Genomic DNA, 20858 nt, shown 5'->3' on the forward strand with positions numbered 1-20858 from the left:
TACCTATAATGATTTCCTCTAAAAATGGGCCTTCTTTTGTTTCCCCTTTTTCTTTGTATTCAGTGTCTAAACAACAACTCTTGGTATTTTCTTCCCTTATTTCTTGCCTGGAATTATATTTCTGTATGATGGTGTTTCCTGATTTTTCCACTGACATTTCAGTGTTTACTTCTGGAAGATTCTAGTGTAAAATGGAAAAGATTCCTTTAATGTAAAAACATATTGTTAAAAAGCATAAAATATCTGAACAAATTTTGTTAATGAAAGTGGAATCTATATTTCAGTTAATCACCCAGCAATTTGTATTTGAAAGCCAAATGACTTTTTTACTACATTTAATATATTCCTCTTTATAACAAGATCACTCTAAGTTCATTTAAAGTCTATCATATTTAAATAAAATGGGAGAGCCTTAGATGTTTTCAAACATGCATTCCACATTATTACAAATACCACATATTAAGAATCACTCCTTTATTAAAAGCAAAGTAGTCATGGCAGGCAAATTGTTTTGAGTGCTTGGTGTTTCTATGTATCTTTAAAATAGTGATGCAATTCAACATCTTTTTATTCCCCCAAAATATTGAACATTATTACATGGAAGCACTGCACTAGGCTTTGGGATACAATGATGAACAAAATATAGTCACTATCCTCAAAAAATTTATGGTCAACTGGGAAAGATAGGAAAAGAAGTAACAGACAATTTTAATATAGATGGGGATAAGGAAGCACTCCAGGGAGAAGAAATGGCATTTACAGATGTTAAAAACAAGCAGAACTATAGTCATTTCATGTAGTTCTACTTCATGGAACTACCTGTGATTTACTTCAGCATGAGCTTAGATGCTGTGAGAAGAATGGGGAGAAATGAGTCTTGAGCTAGGCCTAGATCATTAAAGGCCCCCAAAGAGCATGCTAAGGAGTTCAGATTCTACCAGGAAGTCAATGAGAAGTCACTGAAGGATTTTAGATAAGGTTATTAATATGAGCTGATTGGAAAGACCATTCTGGCTACAGTATAAAGAATGGATTGTTTTCCAAACTTCACTAATTAAAAACTGCAATAAGAAATAAGTATGTCTCATAACACAATGAGCATACCCACTCAATGAGATACATTCTAATGTTTTCTATACTACATTAGTTTATTTCCTTTTTAAAAGAATGCCAGTCATAAACTACTAGGCTGATTTCCATGAATCACTAATAAGTTGCATTTGGTATCTGACAAACACTGAATTAAGGGGAAACAATACATGAGGCAGAGAGATGCATCAGAAGAATGCCACAGCAGTCCAGGTGATATCAGTAAAGTTGAAAAGCCTGAAGAGATGCATGAATTATGTACTGAGCTACTATCAACTGTTGAGTGACTGGATATAAAAACTGAGAGGAAAGTCAAGACTTACTTGCAGAGGTCAGAGTGGGTACCTAAGAGACTGGTGAGTGTTATTTACTGAGCTAGAAAACAGGAATAGGAGGTTTAGAGAAAAATATCATGAGTTCATTTTGAATCTCTCGAGTCTGAAGAGTTAAGACAAAAAGGTGGAGATGTCTAGTGAACATTTAGATGTACTGATTGGGAGCTTTTAAGAGAAAAATTGACTTGGAAAAACAGGTTTGAAGATCGCTGGCAGATAGACGGCAACTGCAGACATACTGGTTGATGAGACTGATTGAGAGTATACTCTGAGAAGAAAGAATAAAATGCTAATGAAAATCCCCAAAGGAGAGGCAGGGAAAGAGAAACTTGCAAAAGAGAAGTTTGCAAAGGAGATTGAGAAAAATAGTATGATAGTTGCCAGGAGCTTTGGAGTTGGATAAATATAGGTTCAAATCCTGTTTCAATACCTACTGTGAAATCCTAGAAGGATACTTACAGAGTTGACATGTCAACATCATGTGTTGGAATAGCACTGGTCCAAATATACACAGATTTCCTTCAACAGTAAATACTCTAGTACTATACATCTGCAGTTGGTTGAATCTGTGGATGCTGAACCATCAATATGGAGGAACCATTTTTATGAAAGACTGATTATAAGTTATATACAGATTTTTTACTGTTCTGAGGGTTGGTGCCCCTAACCCCTGAGTTGTTCCAGGGTCAGCCATATTAAGAGTTAACAGTGGTTTAAAATAGCAAACATTTACTATCTCATCTTTTAGATGGATGAGGAATGGCTTGGCTTGATGGTTCTGACCCCGGTCTCTCATGAGTGTCTAGTCAAGCTATCATCTGAAACTTGGGGCTGGAACTTCTGCCTCTAGAAGGCTCACTTACATGGGTAACAGTTGTGTTGGCTGTTGGCTGGAGTGCCCAGTTCTCTTTTATGTGGCCTTTTATCCTCTAGGGCGTCTCCACTATATGGGCTCTCTGGTAGGATAGCTGGGACTTTTTTATATGTCTCAGAGAGAGAGAGACGGAGAGAGAGAGACAGACTGAGAGACAGGGTGTTCACCCAAGACAGAAACCACAGTCTTCTTATAACCTAATCTCAGAAGTAACATTGCATCACTTCTGCTGTAGTCTATTAACTAGAAGCAAGTTACTAGATCCAACTCCCACTCTATGGAGGGTATTACAATAGAACATGAATACCAGGAAGTGGAAATCACTTGGTGTCACTCCTTGGTATGTACCTTCCAAAAATTAAAACTAGAGATTCAAACAGCTAGTTGCATGTCAATGTTCAAAACAGCACAACAGCCAAAAGGTAAAAGCCCAAGTGTCCATCAATAGAAGAATGAACACACAAAATGTGGTATATTCAAGCAATGGAATTCCACCATAAAAAGGAATGAAGTGCTACAACATGCATGAACTCTGAAAGCATCATCTAAATAAAAGAAACCAAACAGGACAAATATTGTATAATACCACTTATATAAAATATATAGACAAATTCAGTGTCAGGAAGTAGATGAGAGGCTACCAGGACCTGAGGAGACGGGGAAATCAGAAGTTATTGATTAATGGTTACACAGTTTCTGTCTGGGATGATGAAATTTTGGAAATAGACAGTGGTGATGACTATACAACATTGTAGCTGTAATTAATGCCATTGAGTTATAATTGTAATTTTAAACTTAACACTTTAAAATGGCAAATTTTATGTTATATATTTTACCACAATAAAATAAATTTCTAAATAAAAATGGTCTACAGAACATCAGAGAAAGTATGATTTTATTTTAGTTTTTAAGAAGTACATATATATGAATGTCTATTTGTTTCTATACAAACTGATGTACAGGAAAACTCTGGAAGTCATATACCATAATTTTAATAATTTCTGGGTGGCTGGGGTTATGCATGATCTTCACTTTCTTATTTTATTTTTTTTTTTTGTTGTTGTTTTACCAAAAGCTACAAGTTTATTAACATAATATATTCTAACATATATCAGTTTCAAGTGGGTCTTTTTCAATCTCAAATAAGAAATCACAATATTCAGCATTAAAAAAAAAAAAATAGTGGTTTTAGTCCAAAGTGAAAATGCAGAAAACGTTTACTTTGGTGGATCTGTGTTGATGCCATATTTCTCCTTAAGGAGCTTCAACTGTTCTTCCTTCTTCTTTGTGTCCATCTTCTGAAATGCCCTGTTGGCATTATAGTACAAAACCACAAGGTATCTGTTACAAACATTGAATCCTGACAGGTGATCACATACATTCTTGGCATCAAAGATGTCCTCATATATCACATAAGCTGTTCCTCTAGTTTCAGGTGTGTTCCCCACTCTGATTTGACGAATAGGTCCATATTTCCCAAATATATCATACATTTCTTCAGCTGTGATTTTGTAAGGCAAATTTCTTATATACAAAATCTGATTTACTTCTGGTGGAAGTCGAATGTTCGCCCTCTTGGCCGCTTGCATCGCCATCTTGGCGGGCTGATGAAGTTACAGCAGCAAAGACTTGAATTTCTCCGCACTCCTCTGGAGCTCGCTTACTTTCGAGCGCAACAAGGCATCAGATACAGGACATCAACATCCAGACCCCGCCGGAAGCTGTTCTAACTCGACGCACTTTCTTATTTTAAAGTGTCTATACTATCTACATTTCTTAAAAACATGATTTATAGTCCGATTAAATAAAATAATGCTGATCAACTTCTTATGAAGGAAGTATATATTCATTTTATAATCAATCAAAAGTAGGAATTACTTGCCACTTACAAGTAATATTACAAGCTATAGTACATTTATGAATATTAAAACAGCAATAAATATCTCCTGCCTGAACCACTTCAGTATTCTCCAAGCCGGGACCTGTGTCTTAGCTTTGTCTCACTGTCTAATCATATCATCACCAAAATGATATTTTTAAAAAAGTAATCTAATCACTTTACTCCCTTGTTTAAAATCCCCCAAATGACATGGTCAAGAACAAAGTTCCACGAACAGTCTATACAGCCATTTATAGTCTGTCTTCAGTCTCTTCTCAACTCTTCTCCTGATACTTACTGCACTGCTAGCAACCTCTACAGCAGCCTCGCTAACAGACATCTAGTTTACATACTGAATTACGATATTTCACATTTCTGATTCTTTGCTCATGCTATTTCATCTATTTTAAATCTTTATCTGGAAATTCTTAGTTATTTTTAACAACTCAGCTAAAATTCTCTTGCCATGTGAGATCTACTCCTTACATGCATGCTACGCTATGCTAAGTCACTTCAGTCGTGTCCGACTCTGTGTGACCCCATAGACGGCAGCCCTCCAGGCTCCCCCGTCCCTGGGATTCTCCAGGCAAGAACACTGGAGTGGGTTGCCATTTCCTTCTCCAATGCATGAAAGTGAAAAGAGAAAATGAAGTCGCTCAGTCGTGTCCAACTCTTAGCGACCCCATGGACTGCAGCCCACCAGGCTCCTCCATCCATGGGATTTTCCAGGCAAGAGTACTGGAGTGGGGTACCATTGCCTTCTCCACCTTACACACAAGTAAGGTGAAAAAAAATACATAATGCAAACACTAATCATAAAAGATGCAGTAGCTTACTAATACCAGACAAAATAATATTACTAGGATAAGGATGGACATGTTAAATGATAAAAAGGTTAATTAATCAGAAAGTAATAATAATTATAACTGTGTATACATCTAATAACAGGGCTTAAACACACGTGAACAAAAACTGACAGAACTGAAAAGAGAAATATAAATTCACAATTATAATTAATGATTTCTCATTGACTGACAGAACAAGTACACAAAAAATCAGTAAGGATAAAGAAGATTTGAACAATATTATCAACCAAACTGACCTGACATTTATAAAACATTCCACCAACCAACAACAGAATATACATTCTTTTCAAGAATATATGAAGTATTTGCCAAGACAGACAATATATTTGGCCAAAAACAAGTCTTGGTATAGCGGGAAAAAAAAAAGTCTTACTTAAATTTGAAATCATTAACAGAAAGATACTTGGAAAATTCTTAAATATTTGGAAATTAAACAGCAAGGTTATAGATCCAACTCATATTCATGGGTCAAAGAGCTCACAAGAGAAATTTTAAAATACGTTCAACTGAGTAAGAATGAAAACACTATACATCAGAATTTGTAGAGTGAAGCTAAAGCAGTACTTAGAGGAAAATTAATAGCTTTAAATGTTTATATTAGAGAAGAAGAAGGGCCAATAACCAATAAATTGATAACTCAGATGAAAATGACAAGTCCCTTGAAGGAGAAAAATCAGCAAAATTGACAGTGCTGGAGGTCTCCAAGTTCACCCCCAGGTTTGGTGATTTGATATAAGGACTCAAAGAACTCAATATACAGTTGTACTCCTAAGATTTATAACAGTAAAGACTGTAAAGCAAAATCAGCAAAGGGAAAAGGCACAAGAGATGAAGTCTGGAAGAAACGAGGTACAAACTTCTTTCAAGAGTCCTCTCTTATGGCATGTAGGTATAATCTGAATTTGAAATCAGCTGATTTGTATCTCCTGTTTGTGTCATTTACTCTCTCCCTTCACTCTCACATGAATTTTGGAACTAAGTTCTATAAGTTCTTCCCCACATAAAACGTTACATAATGATGACAGAAGATGAGATGGTTGGATGGCATCACTGACTTGACGGATATGAGTTTAAGCAAGCTCCGGGAGTTGGCAATAGACAGGGAAGCCTGGAGTGCTGCAGTCCATGGGGTCACAAAGAGTCGGACATGACTGAGCAACTGAATTGAACTGAATAAATTTATTCAATTTCCAAAAAATAAAAAGAGTCTTCTCCTAGTGAAGTCACAGAGGACATGCTTAATTCCTGCAGCAATAATTGTGACCACAAATGTGGACTTTTGTCTACTAGGAAGCTCATTAGAGACTTGGTGCTCAAAGCTTAATTGGCCGCTGGTCACTCTTTGCCTTGCATGTACGAAAACTACTGACTTTCAGAAAGAAAGCAGACGTTCAAAGTAAACTACTTAATAGTTTAAGCACAGTGAATCACTCCTGTCTGTTAGGAAATGGTGGGAACCCTCCCCAAATCCAATTTCCAGTTATCAGTCAACAGCCAAACTGACAAGCAGGTCTTCCAGAGGCCTTTTGCAAACCTGCTATGTCAACTGTTTTCTGCACACTGGCATATGAAGAAATTGAAAATCTGAATAATCTGATAATTTAAAAGCTAAATTTGTTTCTAAAAATATTCCCACAAAGAAAAAGCCTCAATAGTTTCACCAATGAATTGTATCTAATATTTAGTAAACAACAGCAGTTCAACACAATACTCTTTAAGGAGGAAGGAACACATTCCAATTCAATTTATGTGGCTAGTATTCAGTTCAGTTCAGTTGCTCAGTCACGTCTGACTCTTTGAGACACCATGGACTGAAGCACGCTAGGCCACCCTGTCCATCACCAACTACCGGAGTTTACTCAAACTCATGTCCATTGAGTCCGTAATACCATCCAACCATCTCATCCTCTGTCGTCCCCTTCTCCTCCTGCCCTCAATCTTTCCCAGCATCAGGGTCTTTTCAAATTAGTCACCTCTTCGCATCAGGTGGCCAAAGTACTGGAGTTTTAGCTTCAGCATCAGTCCTTGGAAGGACTGAACACTCCAATGAACACTCAGGACTGATCTCCTTTAGGATGAACTGGTTGGATTTCCTTGCAGTCCAAGGGACTCTCAAGAGTTTTCTCCAACACCACAGTTCAAAAGCATCAATTCTTCGGCATTCAGCTTTCCTTATAGTCCAACTCTCATATCCATACATGACTACTGGAAAAACCATAGCCTTGACTAGATGGACCTTGGTTGGCAAAGTAATGTCTCTGCTTTTTGATATGCTATCTAGGTTGGTCATAACTTTTCTGCCGAGGAGTAAGTGTCTTTTAATTTCATGGCTGCAGTCACCATCTGCAGTGATTTTAGAGCCCCCAAAAATAAAGTCTTGCACTGTTTCCACATCTATTTGCCATGAAGTGATGGGGCTGGATGCCATGATCTTAGTTTTCTGAATGCTGAGTTTTAAGCTAACTTTTTCACTTTCAAGAGGCTCTTTAGTTCTTTGCTTTCTTCCATAAGGGTGGTGTCATCTGCATATCTGAGGTTATTGATATTTCTCCCAGCAATCTTGATTCCAGCGTTTCTTCTGGGCTTCCTCCAGCCCAGCATTTCTCATGATGTACTCTGCATATAAGTTAAATAAGGAGGGTGACAATATACAGCCTTGATGTACTCCTTTTCCTATTTGGAACCAGTCTGTTGTTCCATGTCCAGTTCTAACTGTTGCTTCCTGACCTGCATACAGATTTCTCAAGAGGCAGGTCAGGTGGTCTGGAATCTCTTTCAGAATTTTGCAGTTTATTATGATCCACACAGTCAAAGGCTTTGGCATAGTCAATAAAGCAGAAATAGATGTTTTTCTGGAACTCTCTTGCTTTTTCGATGATTCAACGGATGTTAGCAATTTGATCTCTGGTTCCTCTGCCTTTTCTAAAACCAGCTTGAACATCTGGAAGTTCACAGTTCACGTATTATTGAAGCCTGGTTTGGAGAATTTTGAGCATTATTTTACTAGCGTGTGAGATGAGTACAATTGTGCGGTAGTTTGAGCATTCTTTGGCATTGCCTTTCTTTGGGATTGGAATGAAAACTGACCTTTTCCAGTCCTGTGGCCACTGCTGAGTTTTCCAAATTTGCTGGCATATTGAGTTTTCCAAATTTGGTGGCACTTTCACAGCAGCATCTTTTAGGATTTGAAACAGCGCAAATTATTCCATCACCTCCACTAGCTTTGTTCATAGTGATGCTTCCTGAGGCCCACTTGACTTCACATTTCAGGATGTCCGGCTCTAGGTGGTGATCACACCATTGTGATTATCTGGGTCATGAAGATCTTTTTTGTACAGTTCTGTGTATTCCTGCCACCTCGTCTTTAATATCTTCTGCTTCTGTTAGGTCCATACCATTTCTGTCCTTTATTGAGCCCATCTTTGCATGAAATGTTCCCTTGGTATCTCTAATTTTCTTGAAGAGATCTCTAGTCTTTCCCATTCTACTGTTTTCCTGTATTTCTTTGCCTGGATCACTGAGGAAGGCTTTCTTATCTCTCCTTGCTATTCTTTGGAACTCTGCATTCAAATGGCTTTATCTTTCCTTTTCTCCTTTGCTTTTCATTTCTCCTCCTTTCACAGCTATTTTTAAGGCCTCCTCAGGCAGCCACTTTGCTTTTTTGCATTTCTTTTTCTTGGGGATGGTCTTGATACCTATCCCCTATACAATGCCATGAACTTCCATCCATAGTTCATCAGGCACTCTATCAGATCTAGTCCCTTAAATCTATTTCTCACTTCCACTGTATAATCATAAGGGATTTTATTTAGGTCATACCTGAATGGTCTAGTGGTTTACCCAACTTTCTTCAATTTAAATCTGAATTTGGCAATAAGGAGTTCATGATCTGAACCACAGTCAGCTCCTGGTCTTGTTTTTGCTGGCTGTATAGAGCTTCTCCATCTTTGGCTGCAACAAATATAATCAATCTGATTTTGGTGTTGACCATCTGGTGATGTCCATGTGTAGAGTCTTCTCTTGTGTTGTTGGAAGAAGGTGTTTGCTATGACCAGTATGTTCTCTTGGCAAAACTCTATTAGCCTTTGCCCTGCTTCATTCTGTACTCCAAGGCCAAATCTGCCTGTTACTCCAGGTGTTTCTTGACTTCCTACTTTTGCATTCCAGTCCCCAATAATGAAAAGGACATCTTTTTTGGGGTGTTAGTTCTAAAAGGTCTTGTAGGTCTTCACAGAACCGTTCAACTTCAGCTTCTTCAGCAATACTCGTTGGGGCATAGACTTGGACCGTGATATTGAATGGTTTGCCTTGGAAATGAACAGAGATCATTCTGTCGTTTTTGAGACTGCATCCAAGTACTACATTTCGGACTCTTTTGTTGACTATGATGGCTATTCCATTTCTTCTAAGGGATTCTTGCTCACAGTAGTAGATATAACCGTCAACTGAGTTAAATTCACCCATTCCAGTCCATTTTAGTTCACTGATTCCTAAAATGTTGATGTTCACTCTTGCCATTTCCAGTTTGACCACTTCCAATTTGCCTTGATTCATTGACCTAACGTTCCAGATTTCTATGCAATATTGCTCTTTACAGCATCAGACCTTGTTTCCATCACCAGTCACATCCACAACTGGATGATATTTTTTCTTTTGCTCTGTCTCTTCATTCTTTCTGGAGTTATTTCTCCACTCATCTCTAGTAGCATATTGGGCACCTACTGACCTGAGGAGTTCATCTTTCAGTGTCCTATCTTTTTGCCTTCTCATACTGTTCATGGGGTTCTCAAGGCAAGAATACTGAAGTGGTTTGCCATTCCCTTCTCCAGTGGACCACATTTTGTCAGACCTTTCCACCATGACCTGTCCATCTCGGGTGGCCTTACATGGCATGGCTCATAGTTTCACTGAGTTAGACAAGGCTGTGGTCCATGTGATTAGACTGGTTAGTTTTCTGTGATTATGGTTTTCATTTTGTCTGCCCTCTGATGGTGACGGATAAGAGGCTTATGGAAGCTTCCTGATGGGAGTGAATGACTGGTGGGTCTTGTTCTGATGGGCAGGGCCATGCTCAGTAAATCTTTAATCCAATTTTCTGTTGATGGGTGGAACTGTGTTCCCTCCCCGCTATTTACCTGGGGCCAAACTGTGGTGGAGGTAATGAATATAATGGAGACCTCCTTCAAAAGATCCCATGTAGGTACTGCTACACTCAGTGCCCCCAACCCTGCAGTAACCCTGCTGCATGGCTGGTGGCTACTATTACTCCGATACAAAAACTAGACCAAAAGCATGAAAAGAAAAAATGAACAAAAACTACAGATCAATATTCCTCATCAATTCAAAACCCCTGACATAGCATTAGCAAATCTAGCCATATATTAAAAGGACAATAGATATCTCAGAAATGCAAGGTATATTTGAAAATCAATCAATGTAATTAATTGTTAATGTTGACACATTAACAGAATAAAGAAAACAGAATGATCTTATCAACAGATACAGAAAAAGCACTTAACAAAATTTTGAACTGTGGTGTTGGAGAAGACTCTTGAGAGTCCCTTGGATTGCAAGGAGATACAACCAGTCCATTCTAAAGGAGATTAGCCCTGGGTGTTCTCTGGAAGGAATGATGCTAAAGCTGAAACTCCAGTACTTTGGCCACCTCATGTAAAGAGTTGACTCATTGGAAAAGACTCTGATGCTGGGAGGGATTGGGGACAGGAGAAAAGGGGACGACAGAGGATAAGATGGCTAGATGGTATCACCGACTCGATGGACGTGAGTTTGAGTGAACTCCGGGAGTTGGTGATGGACAGGGAGGCCTGGCGTGCTGCAATTCATGGGGTTGCAAAGAGTCGGACACAACTGAGCGACCGAACTGAACTGAACTGAATACCTATTCATGATAAAAACTCAGCAAACTAGGAACAGATGGAAATTTCAATCTGATAAAGAGCACATATAAAAAAAAATCTATGACTAATACTGGGTCACGAAAATCTGTTGGAGAAGGTAAGGCTACCCACTCCAGTGTTCTTGGGCTTCTCTTGTGGCTCAGTTGGTAAAGAATCTGCTTGCAATGCTGGAGACCTAGGTTCAATCCCTGGGTTGGGAAGATACCCTGGAGAAGGGAAAGGCTACCCATTCCAGTATTCTGGCCTGGAAAATTCCATGGACTATATAGTCCATGGGGTTGCAAAGAGTCAGACATGACTGAGTGACTGTCACTTTCACTTTCAATAGACTATGAAATGATGAAAGACATCTAAGATGAAAAGTTAAGCAATCATGTCCACTTTTACAACTTTATTTAACACTGTACCTAAGAGTCCTAGCTAGTGAAGTACAGTAAGTTGAGGAAAAAATAAAATGCATAGAGAAGAAAAAGATATAAAATTCATCTGCCTTAAATTCTCAGACAACATACTATGTACAAAGAAAACTCCAAAGTTCAACCAAGAAAAACATACTACGAATTAATTAAAATGGTAAAAGAATACGAAGTCAATGTACAAAGATCAGTTTTAACCCTATCTCATAGCAAGAAACAATTAGAAAAACTCATATTAAAAATACTGCTTATACTAAGAGCCCAAAACATGAAATATTCAGGGGTAAATTTAACAAAATACTTGCAAGACCTATACAATGAAAACTACAAAACATTTCTGAGCGGTATTAAAGAAAATCTAAATAAATACAAAGATATACCATGTCATGAATTGTATGTTAAGATATAAATTCTTTGTAAATTAATCTATATATTCAACACAAGCCAAATTCAAATACCATAGACTTTTTCTTTTAGAAACTGATAAAACTGATTCTAAAAGTTATATGGAAATGCAAAGGACTCACAATAGTCAAAACAATTTTGGAAAAGAACAACAAAATTGAAGGAATTATACTACCACATTTTAAGACTTTTTATAATGCTACATTAATAAAGAAAATGTTAAATTGTCTATCCACAAATGTATATGCTGAAATTGAAGATTCATGTCCAAGAAATGATTCTTAATCCTATGTCATATTGTATAAAAAATTAATTTAAAATGTACTACAGACTATATGCTTACACTCATTTTTAAAAGTTGAGAAAGTGGAAATATAAACCATGGAGAAAATAATCATCGATGGTCCTAATTTCTTTTAAGAGGTTATACCCCACATACTTGAATTTTACCTCAAACTTCTTGTCTTCCTCAAACTTTTTCTGATCACATAATTCATCATAATCTTCTTGTAACTTAGTATGAGTTTCTTTAAGTGATGATAACTCATTTTTAATCTCATTAATTTCTCCATTCAGTTCTTCAACCTAATATATAACATTTAACCAAAATGAACATGTATGTAAATTAGTTGTGTATAAAAATACTTCATTAACACAAGTGTTTAGAAATTGTAAACAATGAAAATATTCCCCAAGTAATTACTAATATTAAAAGCTACCATTTGTTGAATTGTGCTGAGTACTTAATAAACATAATTTCATACTCTTAAAAATCAGCTCCCAACTTACAGGTGAGAAATGTGAGGCTCATAGACGTTAAGTAAGTTGCCCAAGATCAGGTAGAAAGAAAGTGATAGTCAAGATTCAAATGCAAGGCTAAGCCTAGGAGTTGTGCTCTTAAGTACTACATTAAATCACTTCTTGTTATAGATGAAAAATTAATTAACTTTTATAAAACTTACTATAAAAATTCTGTAAAGGTTACCATTTCATTGCTTTCTTAAAGTTTTGTTTTCTTGTTGCAAATTAGATACACAGATTTCAACTCAACTAGATGAAGAATACTGAGTACTAAGTACTACAAGCGACATCACTTTCCTTCTTTAATTTCACTCCTTAACAACCAGACTTCTGCCCTCATGTTCTACTAACTTTTTTTTCTATTATGACCTGCAAATTAGCAAAAGGACTTGTTCCAAGTTTCATACCATTTAACAGCATTGTAGCACAACTGTGTAGACTACTTATTTTCAAACAGCCCCTTTTCTTCATTTCATGGTACCACTCCCTCTTCATCCTCCTACCTTTCTCACTGTTCTTGTCAGGCTCCCTCTCCCACATTAACCACTCACAAAATCCTGGCATTCCCCAAAGCTCTTTCTTCTTTAGCCCTCTCTTCAAGTCTTCCACTCCTTCCATAGATGATCTTATTATACCTTCAAATTTCATCTCTATGCTATGCTATGCTATGCTAAGTCACTTTAGCTGTGTCCAACTCTCTGCGACCCCATAGACGGCAGCCCACCAGGCTCCCCTGTCCCTGGGATTCTCCAGGCAAGAACACTGGAGTGGGTTGCCATTTCCTTCTCCAATGCATGAAAGTGAAAAGTGAAAGGGAAGTCGCTCAGTCGTGTCTCACTCTTAGCGACCCCATGGATTGCAGCCTAACAGGCTCCTCCGTCCATGGGATTTTCCAAGCAAGAGTACTGGAGTGGGGTGCCATTGCCTTCTCCATCTCTATGCTAGTAAGTCTTAAATCTCTATCTCATCTCCCAACCTCTTGCCTAAGATTAGATTCATGTTGCCAAATACATGATATAAATTTCAAGTCCGATGTCCTGTAGTCACTGTAAGTTAAGCAATTTCCAAACTAAACTCATTTTCATCCACCAAATCTGCTGCTTCTTTCACATTCCTTATGTCATTTAGTGATATTATTCTGCTAATCTGCATAAATTATTATACTAATCTCAGAATCAGAGTTGACTCCTTTCCCTTTTAAAATCCATTATATATAAAATGTGATTAATCCTGCTAATTCTACCTCCAGTCCTTCTTGCCTCTGTCTCTTTTCTCTGTATTCACTGTTGTTGTTGTTCAGTCGCCCAGTTGTGTCCGACTCTGTGCAACCCCATGGACTGCTCTGTGCAACCCCATGGACTGCAATCCTCACTACTGTTGCGCTAATTCACATCCTCATGGGCTCATGGTTAGAATATTCTTCTTATTGATCTCTTCCCATAATGCTATTCTCCATACTACTGCAAGAGTTATTTTTCTAAACTGCAGATCTAAGTCACTTTTCTGCTTTAAAAATCTCAATGGCTTCCCATTACTTATAAAATAAAATTCAATTTACTTAGAAAAGAACTCTTCAGAAGATGATTTCAACCTCATTTGCAATGTCACATTCTAGATCAGACCATTCATCCTTGAGAAAGCAATCTCATGCCTCCATCATTATCCCCTTTCTTAAATGGAATGCCAACAGAGTGGAGTGAGAAGTATAGGAAGCAGGCACCTTCTGTCTGGTGAAACCCTATTCATCTTTCAAGTCCAAATTCTAGGGCCATCTTTTCTCTAAAACTTTCTACAACCTAGTTAAACAATACAATTTATTTTGTGCTTTCATAGTAATTTGTTAATACTAATACTACTAAAAACACTTCATACTATTGTAGTTAATAATTACCTGTCTTTTGAGAGTGTGAGCTCTTTAATAATCTTTGTATTTTAGGCACCTTTGAAAATCCAGCACCTAGTATAGTGCCTAACACATAATAGATGCTCAACAAATGTTGTGAATTGAATTTCTTTTGTGACACCCCCTTTCTCTAAATAATTTCTGAACATCTCCATTTATTACTGTCTTACCTATAAATATCTATTGGCTATATAACTGGCCAAATAAAAGCAGGTATACATACCACATTCTTTATGACATTTCTATGAATTTTAAAATATATTGTCTAGTAATATTCACTGTTTGATTTGTACAGTATTCTTTCACTATTTAAAAAAACAGCAGTATATATGATTTCATCTTATATTTGTTACTATCTTTTAGTTTTTTAAAAAACCTATCTTGATCTGACCTCAGTAGCAATACTACAATTACCCTTCACTCAAGAGTGGTGAAATGCTTACAGAGAGACAGAAATACAATTAAAGAGTAGATCTGACCTCCCACTCAAGAAAACTCCTATAGAACCAAAGCAGCTTTTAAAAAATTTAACTATGTTCTGTTTAGTACTGAAGCATGAAATGAAATGAATGCAGATGCTAAAAATTCTAAGACAAAACCAATTTCATCCAAATTATAAACAGGTCTCACCAGGAAAGCTGAATGCTTATTTCTCTTAATTCAGTTGACTCCTGCCCTCCCCACACCCCCTGCCCCGACCCAGGGGAGGAACATAGCTGAAATATCACTAGGAAAAATACACGTTTACTTTTCTTATCTCAACTAAGTTTGGGGGGCATGATTGGCATATTCAAGTTTATAGTCTCTTTTTACATCATAGTTTTCCTTACCCTGACAGTACTATTTCCATGGTCTTTTAAACATTAGAAATGAGACAGAAGTGTTAGGATGCAAGGCAGATTAGCTGAAGCTAAAATGAAAATTACTATGTTTGTTGCTTAATGATGAACTTTACCTATATGGGGATCATTAAGCATTTTATAGTATTCTGATCTAATGAATTACAAAATACTTTTTGAGAATTTGGTAAAACTTGTCAAATTCATCAGTGAAAATCTGATCTCTCCAAAATACAAATTAAGAGAACATGTTAGCTGCAAATGGATCAAAAAATCAAGAATTACTTTTATAACAATTTATATCAAACAAACTCAACCACAGAATAGTACACAGATATATATTATTACAAACTATATTAATACAGTGTTAGAATTTTATAGTATAACTAGTATAATACTTTAAAATATCTTACTTTCCCAAAATATAGCTTCATAAACTTATAAATAGTTACCCTCCATTTTTTTTTTTAGTTCTTTTAAAAGAATTGAAGGCAATAAAAATAGATAATAAATAGAACAACTGATTTTGGGTTCACCAGTCTTTAAAGTGAACCTTATATTTCACAACTTTATATTACTTTACATGTTTTATTATCTACTTCACTGAAATTAAAATTTACTGTAAAATAAAAGAGTTGTGCCTTAAGCAAATAATGTTAATAACATAACAATTCTCTTGATAAAATGTTAATACTAAAGAACCCAACTACTGTATACATGTTCTAAACATGGCTTTAATATGACTCAATGAAACTGCTGAGGAAAGCCAAAGAGATCAGCTAACAATAATACTGATATAATTCCTTATTATAACCATTTATTAAAACACTATCAATAGGTTTATGAAAAGGAAAATTAATTTTTGTCACCTATGAAAAGTCATACAAAATACATATAAATATACACATGTATATGTGTGGTTTTTCATGTATGAAAGCATTATAGAAAATTTTATTAAATTTAGCTTTAAAAACATTCACTTTTTAGAAATACAAGTGCAAGAAGAAAATGTGTCTGACTTTATTCCTACAATATTTTTGCAATATTTTCTTAGCATTTGTTATTTTAAATGTCTACAACTACTTAAAATATTTAAAAATTTTACTATTAAATAAACCTACATGCTTCTTCCAGGTTCCTAGTGCTTTCTCATGCTCATTTTGAAGATTAAGGAACTTTTCTTCATTTTCTTTTACCTTCTCCCTTTGCAGCTCATTATCTCTTTCAAGGGTCTGCAATAAAATTAATTATCCAAAAAATAATCAATACCACATTAATGAATTTTGATGTGTTTTATGTTGCTTGGACCTTTGCTTCTAACATGCTGAAAGTGCCATACAGATCAGTGATAATGTGCTATCTCAACAATAATTTTCATAAATTAACAGAAAGGTGCTTATAGTTTAGTTAACAGGAAATAGGGGGAGGTTATGAAAAAGAAATGGCTATAAAAGGGTATAAAAACATTGCCATTATTCAGTTTCACTGCATAAGTTTTAATGTACTGAAAAAAGTAATATAAAGTACAGCACTGAAAAATATGAAATGTAGCATAATCCAGCCTAACCCTACTAAAATTTTTTAACTATCACAGAATATATTTTCCCTATCTATTTATTTCAGAAATTAATTGGCTGGAAAACTCTTAAATACAATTAAAATTTTTAATTTCAAATTAACACTTTTTTAGTAGAACGTCAGTATTCACTAATTAACTTATTACTTCATAAATTAACATATTATACATTCACTACCACACTCTCCTCTTCCCTTCCCCAAAAAACCTTTAAAGAGTAAAATTATCACTGTTTTCTAAGACAAAGGTTTAAAAGATACTAAACCAGTATCACCAATATTATTAGGTTTCTTCAGTATCTGCTGATAATCCAAGTAAAATTCTGTAAAAAGACAAATAGTAAAACTCTAGCTGCATCTAATGTATCTGGAATTTCTATGTTAGTTTGTTTATCATTACTAAAGCTAAGTACATTCAGGGCCAACATCCAAGCCACACAAAGGATACAGAGAGAAAAGGCAAAGTTTTCCTCTACTGGTTTTCCAGCTCTCCCCACCAGAGGTAAAGTAGTTTCTTGTGTATCCTTTCAAAAATTGTCTATAAGCATACAAGTATATATCTTTCAAATCATACTATACATACTCTGTTGTGCTGCCATTTGCTTTTCTAAAAATATGAGTAATATATCTTGCTTAACTTCCATATCACTATTAAGATCTCATTTTAGAGGCTTCACAGTATTTCAACTATTTAAAAAGTCCTCAATTACTACACAGAATATCAGTATGTGATGACATAATTATGCAAAATTTTGAAAACATTTGATAAAACAATTTTAACACAAAGATTCTCCTCTGGCTCATAAAGAACCATGCAATTTGAGAGCACTCAATGAATACCTATTTTGACTGTCTCTATTTTAGGACAATGTAAATGTTTTTAAAGAAGTCATGATTTCATCTTGATTTATAGGTAATATGATTTCATCTTGATTTATAGGCTTCCCTGGTGGCGCAGAGGTTAAAAGGCCTGCCTGCAATGTGGAAGACCTGGGTTCGATCCCTGGGTTGGGAAGATCCCCTGAAGAAGGAAATGGCAACCCACTCCAGTATTCTTGCCTGGAGAATCCCATGGATGGAGGAGCTTGGTGGGCTACAGTCCATAGGTCGCAAAGAGTTGGACATGACTGAGCAACTTCACTTTCACTTGTGATAATAAGTTTCTAAATATATACAAGGGTATTATTTAATAGGTGCTTAGTACTTTAACATTCTAACAAATATTTACAGTATCTATATTAGTAACACTATTTTAGAAAACAGACAAATCAAAAAATTCAGAGGAGATATGGGAGAGTATACCACAGAGTATCCTAGTAAAAATAAATGACCGAAAGTATTATGTTCTTAAAAAGCACATTAGATATATCAGTCATTTCCTGTCTGTAACTATACCCCCATCTAAAAGAAAGTGCCTGTATCTGGTATTCTCTGTTTCCATGTTTTGGAGACATTCCATCCTTATCCTACAATGTGAACTGACTGTTCTTTCATCCTGCTACACTGATCAAGCAATCTTTGAGAATTTCCTTTTTTCTTCTGTGGTGGGTCTCCTGTCTCCTAGATCCCATGATTTCCTCCTGGTTTATTCCCTTGTCTTGGTAAAGCAAGCTATTACTTTTTGATAAAGCAGACAAGTATCATATTTTTTGAAACCCTGCATGTCTGAAAGTATGTTTATTCTACCAATACTTAATTTGTTTGGCTAAATACAGTACAATTCTGTTTTGGAACCTCTGAAAGCATGGTTCTATCATCTTCTACCTTCCAGGGTTGCCAATGAGAAGTTTGAAGCCATTATGTTGCCATTTTCATTTTGGACCTTCATAGGTGACCTACTTTTTTTGCCCGTCCCCCCCACCCCCAGAGAGTTTTATAATATTCTCTTTTAGTATGAAATTTCATAATGATATGCATTGGTTTAGGTAAGCAAAACAAACTCAGATCCTTCAATTCTGGGTTACTTTCCTGCATTATCTCTTGGGTCATTTGCTCTCCTTCCACTCTCTCTGTTCTCTCTGAAACTCACCAGACCTCTTGAACAACCCCCTCATTTTCTTCCTTTCCTATTTTCCATCTTCTTGTCTTTTGGTTCTACTTTCTTATTTTTTTATGTTATCTTCTAAACTTTTCATTGTACTTTTTATGTATGCTAATATATTTAAGGGTTATATTTTATTCTATGAATGTTTTTTAGATCCTAAATTACTGTTTTTGGATTAACAAATATATTTCTCTTAACTGGGTATATTTTTTTAGCTTCTCCAAGTTTTTGTTCATTACCCTATTTGTTTTGTCTGTTTTTCACACTGGAGATTTTCAAATACCCAGTGATCCTTAACTGTTTGTTCCTATTTAAGAATGAAGTATTAAATAGCCAGTTAAAAGTTTTGTCAACTACAAAGTTTTTTCACTACAGTGGTGGCTTCACTGTGCATTGACCTGGCTGAACTGTTTCATCAGGAGACTTTAATTGCAGGTTAGTCGCCACAGAATCTTCCATTCTGCTGCCTGGATGTTACAAGGCACTTAACTGTCCTCCAAATGGGGAGACTGCTTGGAGGCTTCAGAATTCAGTATATAGACTTTCCAAACTATTTTTAAAATAATACTCTCTGTACTGTGCTAGTAAACTAGGTCTCAACAAAGCCTTATTTGTAGCATTTGCGAATCTCATTAAAGTTAAAAAAAACAACTCACTGTGGTTAATTCAAGCTACCACTTATTTAAACCAGCTTACAAAATGACAACAGCTCTAATAACCAGCTCTCCCTGGTACAAACTGCCTCCAGCACACCACTGGATCTTTCCAGTCTCAGTTGCTCCTCAAACACTCCAACTAGTTCTCTATCTTTTGCCCATTAGAAGATAGGGAGTGACTGTGCAGATTAGGGAGAAGAATCTGAATGTGCAATAGCTTTCCATGCAGATCTTCTAGCTACTGGCACCAGTTGTGCATCTTACTTTAGAGGCACATGATGCTTGCAATTCCTGATAATTTCTGTTGCTTTAACTTGGGTTTTTACTTTCTCTCATTTGCTGAGTAAATGACTAATTTTCCATTTGGTTTAAAACTTTATTTTTATTGTTTCTTCTCCCCATTTCTGCATTCTTGTGGTTTTTATGTCATTTTATTGCAGCTTCAGAAGGAAATAGAAGGGAATGTATAGGTTCAATCCAATATGTTTAACCAGAAGCCCTGACCTGGCAATATCTGAACTTGCAGAGTCTGAATTTACTCACTGTTAATCACCCATTAATTTAATAAGATTTAATGAGCTCCTATTATGTGTCAGAAACTTTTTTGGGCTCTTATACTATATTAGTGAAAATGTTAGTATTTTTATGGAATTTATATTCTACCAGGGAATTATTGGGTATTATCTGCACCTGGATTAACAAATTTGAAAACCTTCTCTGACAAAATATATATTGTGGAAAATCAAAATAAAACCACTAGTTAATGCTTTAATATACCAAAAACTAAGTAAATTATTCTGGTTAATACTATGTTAACACTATGACTATAGCAGCAAACTAAATAAATAGTCTTCCTAACACTATGATTATAGCAGCATAACTATACTTTTATCTGGACTAAACTATAATTAAATCACAGTAAAAAATATTCTCTATCATGAGAATTTAGGTCTTCTATGCTCCAAACTGTACTTTAAAAAAAATAAGACAGATGACAGCATGACTGCAGAGCACTGAAAAACAGCAGGCCATTATGAAGAGTAATGATCCCTTTTAGTACAGGTGGAATTAGAATGCTCCTCAGGAAAACACTTAAGATATCTATGCAGCATAATCCTCAGCAACAGTTCAACATTAATATTTTGTTATACTATATATCAGTGGTTCTCCAACACCAGTCTGTAAACAAGAACTGATCCATGACAAAAATCTCACTAGTCCATGGCAAAAAATGTCAATGTAAGGTCATTGAATGTGT

The 20858-nt window shown here is 35.9% G+C and overlaps 1 protein-coding gene and 1 pseudogene across 2 annotated transcripts in view; both read right to left on the minus strand.

Moving 5' to 3' along the window:
- Positions 1–20858, minus strand: part of CCDC73 (coiled-coil domain containing 73) — a 113330-nt gene that overhangs the window by 10937 nt on the left and 81535 nt on the right. The window contains exons 12-14 of the mRNA XM_010831815.1: positions 16447–16560; positions 12233–12367; positions 4–181 (exon numbers count right to left, since the gene is read on the minus strand). Of these exons, the coding sequence (XP_010830117.1) occupies positions 4–181; positions 12233–12367; positions 16447–16560 (427 nt within the window). The remainder of the gene's footprint in view (positions 1–3; positions 182–12232; positions 12368–16446; positions 16561–20858) is intronic.
- On the minus strand, positions 3359–4036 carry LOC104982445 (annotated as a pseudogene). Its single transcript, XR_824509.1, has one exon. The product of XR_824509.1 is annotated as a splicing factor 3B subunit 6 pseudogene (transcript).

The sequence above is a fragment of the Bison bison genome, unplaced genomic scaffold (genome assembly GCF_000754665.1).
Source record: "Bison bison bison isolate TAMUID 2011002044 unplaced genomic scaffold, Bison_UMD1.0 scf7180017864531, whole genome shotgun sequence".
NCBI classification, from domain to species: Eukaryota; Metazoa; Chordata; class Mammalia; order Artiodactyla; family Bovidae; genus Bison; species Bison bison.